This window comes from Clupea harengus, chromosome 24, assembly GCF_900700415.2.
Source record: "Clupea harengus chromosome 24, Ch_v2.0.2, whole genome shotgun sequence".
In the NCBI taxonomy this organism is placed as follows: domain Eukaryota; kingdom Metazoa; phylum Chordata; class Actinopteri; order Clupeiformes; family Clupeidae; genus Clupea; species Clupea harengus.
The window spans coordinates 13,758,726-13,761,225 of record NC_045175.1 but is presented as its reverse complement, the minus strand read 5'-3'; the positions used below and the strand labels follow the sequence as shown (position 1 = coordinate 13,761,225).

Here is a 2,500-nt window from a genome sequence, read left to right as displayed (position 1 = left end):
TGTGTGCGTGAGTGTGTGAGAATCTGTGTGTGTGAGAGTCTGTGTGTCCGTGTGTGTGTCCGTGTCCGTGTGTGAGTGTGTGTGTGTGTATACATACCAAGAGGAATGAGGTTGTTGTGTGATACGCCCCCTCCAATGACAGCACTGAGATCATACGCAGTTGGCATGGCTGAGAAAGACACACAGAGAGAGAGGTTAGACAGAGACATACATATTTATATACTGTGTTTGTTCTATTCTGCAGGTTCCTGTTGTGTTCCACTGTGTGTGTGTGTGTGTGTGTGGTGTGTGTGTGTACCCATGACGTTGTGGCTCATGCTGTATGTTCCTGTTGTGTTCCACATGTTCTCGGAGGGGGAGGTGTAGTGTGTGTGTGTGTGTGTGTGTGTGTGTGTGTGTGTGTGTGTGTGTACCCATGACGTTCTGGCTCATGCTGTATGTTCCTGTTGTGTTCTCGGAGGGGGAGGTGTAGTGTGTGTGTGTGTGTGTGTGTGTGTGTGTGTCTGTACCTGAGACGTTCTGGTTCATGTTGTAGTTTCCGGACGTGTTCCACATGTTCTCGGAGGGGGAGGTGTAGTGTGTGTGTGTGTGTGTGTGTGTGTGTGTGTGTGTGTGTGTGTCTGTACCTGAGACGTTCTGGTTCATGTTGTAGTTTCCGGACGTGTTCCACATGTTCTCGGAGGGAGAGGTGTAGTGTGTGTGTGTGTGTGTGTGTGTGTGTGTGTGTGTGTGTGTGTGTGTGTGTGTGTGTGGTGTGTACCTGAGACGTTCTGGTTCATGTTGTAGTTTCCGGACGTGTTCCACATGTTCTCGGAGGGGGAGGTGTAGTGTGAGCCAGGGGGCGGGGCTGGGTTGGAGCCCGTGTACCTGCACACAACGGCCAATCAGAACCATCAAATCTCCACCAATCACAGACAGAGAACACGATCAGAGGGAACACCTAGGCCAATCACAATGGGGCAGATAATCCAGGGTTCTGACCTGAAGAAGGGGTTCTTGAGGTCCAGCGTGTTGCTGCTCTTAGAACCCGTCTGCTCCACCTGAGCCACGATGTTGATGTCATAGCTCTGCCTGAGAGGGGACAGGACAAAGAAGTGAGTATAGTACAGTATAGTGTGTGTGTGTGTGTGAGAACGCATGCATGCGTTTGTGTGTGTGTGTGTGTACACCTCTTGTTGGCTAGCAGCACTGCAGTTCCACTGAGTGTGTCTCCTGTCTTAGTGAAGAGGGGAGACTGTAGTGTGTGTGTGTGTGTGTGTGTGTGTGTGTGCGCCCGTGTGTGTGTGTGTGTGTGTGTGTGTGTGTGTGTGTGTGTGTGTGTGTGTGCCTCTTGTTGGCGAGCAGCACTGCAGTTCCACTGAGTGTGTCTCCTGTCTTAGTAAAGAGGGGAGACTGTAGTGTGTGTGTGTGTGTGCACGCCCGTGTGTGTGTGTGTGTGTGTGTGTGTGCGCGCGCCTGTGTGTGTGTGTGTGTGTGTGTGTGTACCTCTTGTTGGCGAGCAGCACTGCAGTTCCACTGAGTGTGTCTCCTGTCTTGGTGAAGAGGGGAGACTGTAGTGTGTGTGTGTGTGTGCACGCCCGTGTGTGTGTGTGTGTGTGTGTGTGTGTGTGTGTGTGTGTGTGTGCACGCCCGTGTGTGTGTGTGTGTGTGTACCTCTTGTTGGCGAGCAGCACTGCAGTTCCACTGAGTGTGTCTCCTGTCTTGGTGAAGAGGGGAGACTGCAGTGTGTGTGTGTGTGTGTGTGTGTGTGTGTGTGTGTGTGTGTGTGTGTGTGTGTGTGTGTGTGTGTGTGTGTGTGTGTGCACGCCCGTGTGTGTGTGTGTGTGTGTGTGTGTGTGTGTGTGTGTGTGTGTGTACCTCTTGTTGGCGAGCAGCACTGCAGTTCCACTGAGTGTGTCTCCTGTCTTGGTGAAGAGGGCAGACTGTAGTGTGTGTGTGTGTGTGTGTGTGTGTGTGTGTGTGTGTGTGTGTGTGTGTGTGTGTGTTCACACCTCTTGTTGGCGAGCAGCACTGCAGTTCCACTGAGTGTGTCTCCTGTCTTGGTGAAGAGGGGAGACTGCAGCAGGCAGCGCACCTGATACCAGTGGGTCAGGGGCTCAGAGGGGGCCGTGGACAACCACACAGTCGTCCTGCAAACACACACACACACACACACACACACACACACACACACACACATTACTATAACCACACAGTCGTCCTGCAAACACACACACACACACACACACACACACACACACACACACACACACACACACACACACATTACTATAACCACACAGTCGTCCTGCAAACACACACACACACACATGTCAATACACACACACACACACACACACACACACACACACACACACACATTACTATAACCACACAGTCGTCCTGCAAACACACACACACACACACGTCAATACACACACACACACACACACACACACACACACACACACACACACACACATTACTATAACCACACACACACACACATTACTATAACCAC

General features: G+C 51.6%; 1 protein-coding gene across 2 annotated transcripts in view; it reads right to left on the bottom strand.

Annotated features, from left to right (window-relative positions):
* The window catches only part of LOC105901796 (histone-arginine methyltransferase CARM1-like), a 20,923-nt gene that overhangs the window by 4,038 nt on the left and 14,385 nt on the right, over window positions 1-2,500 (bottom strand). The window contains exons 11-15 of one of the 2 annotated variants that reach the window (XM_031562198.2): window positions 1,992-2,129; window positions 982-1,071; window positions 805-867; window positions 510-670; window positions 98-169 (exon numbers count right to left, since the gene is read on the bottom strand). In XM_031562198.2, coding sequence (XP_031418058.1) covers window positions 98-169; window positions 510-670; window positions 805-867; window positions 982-1,071; window positions 1,992-2,129 — 524 coding nt within the window. Of the gene's footprint in view, window positions 1-97; window positions 170-509; window positions 671-760; window positions 868-981; window positions 1,072-1,991; window positions 2,130-2,500 lie in introns of both variants that reach the window. The other variant, XM_031562199.2, reaches the window with a different exon arrangement.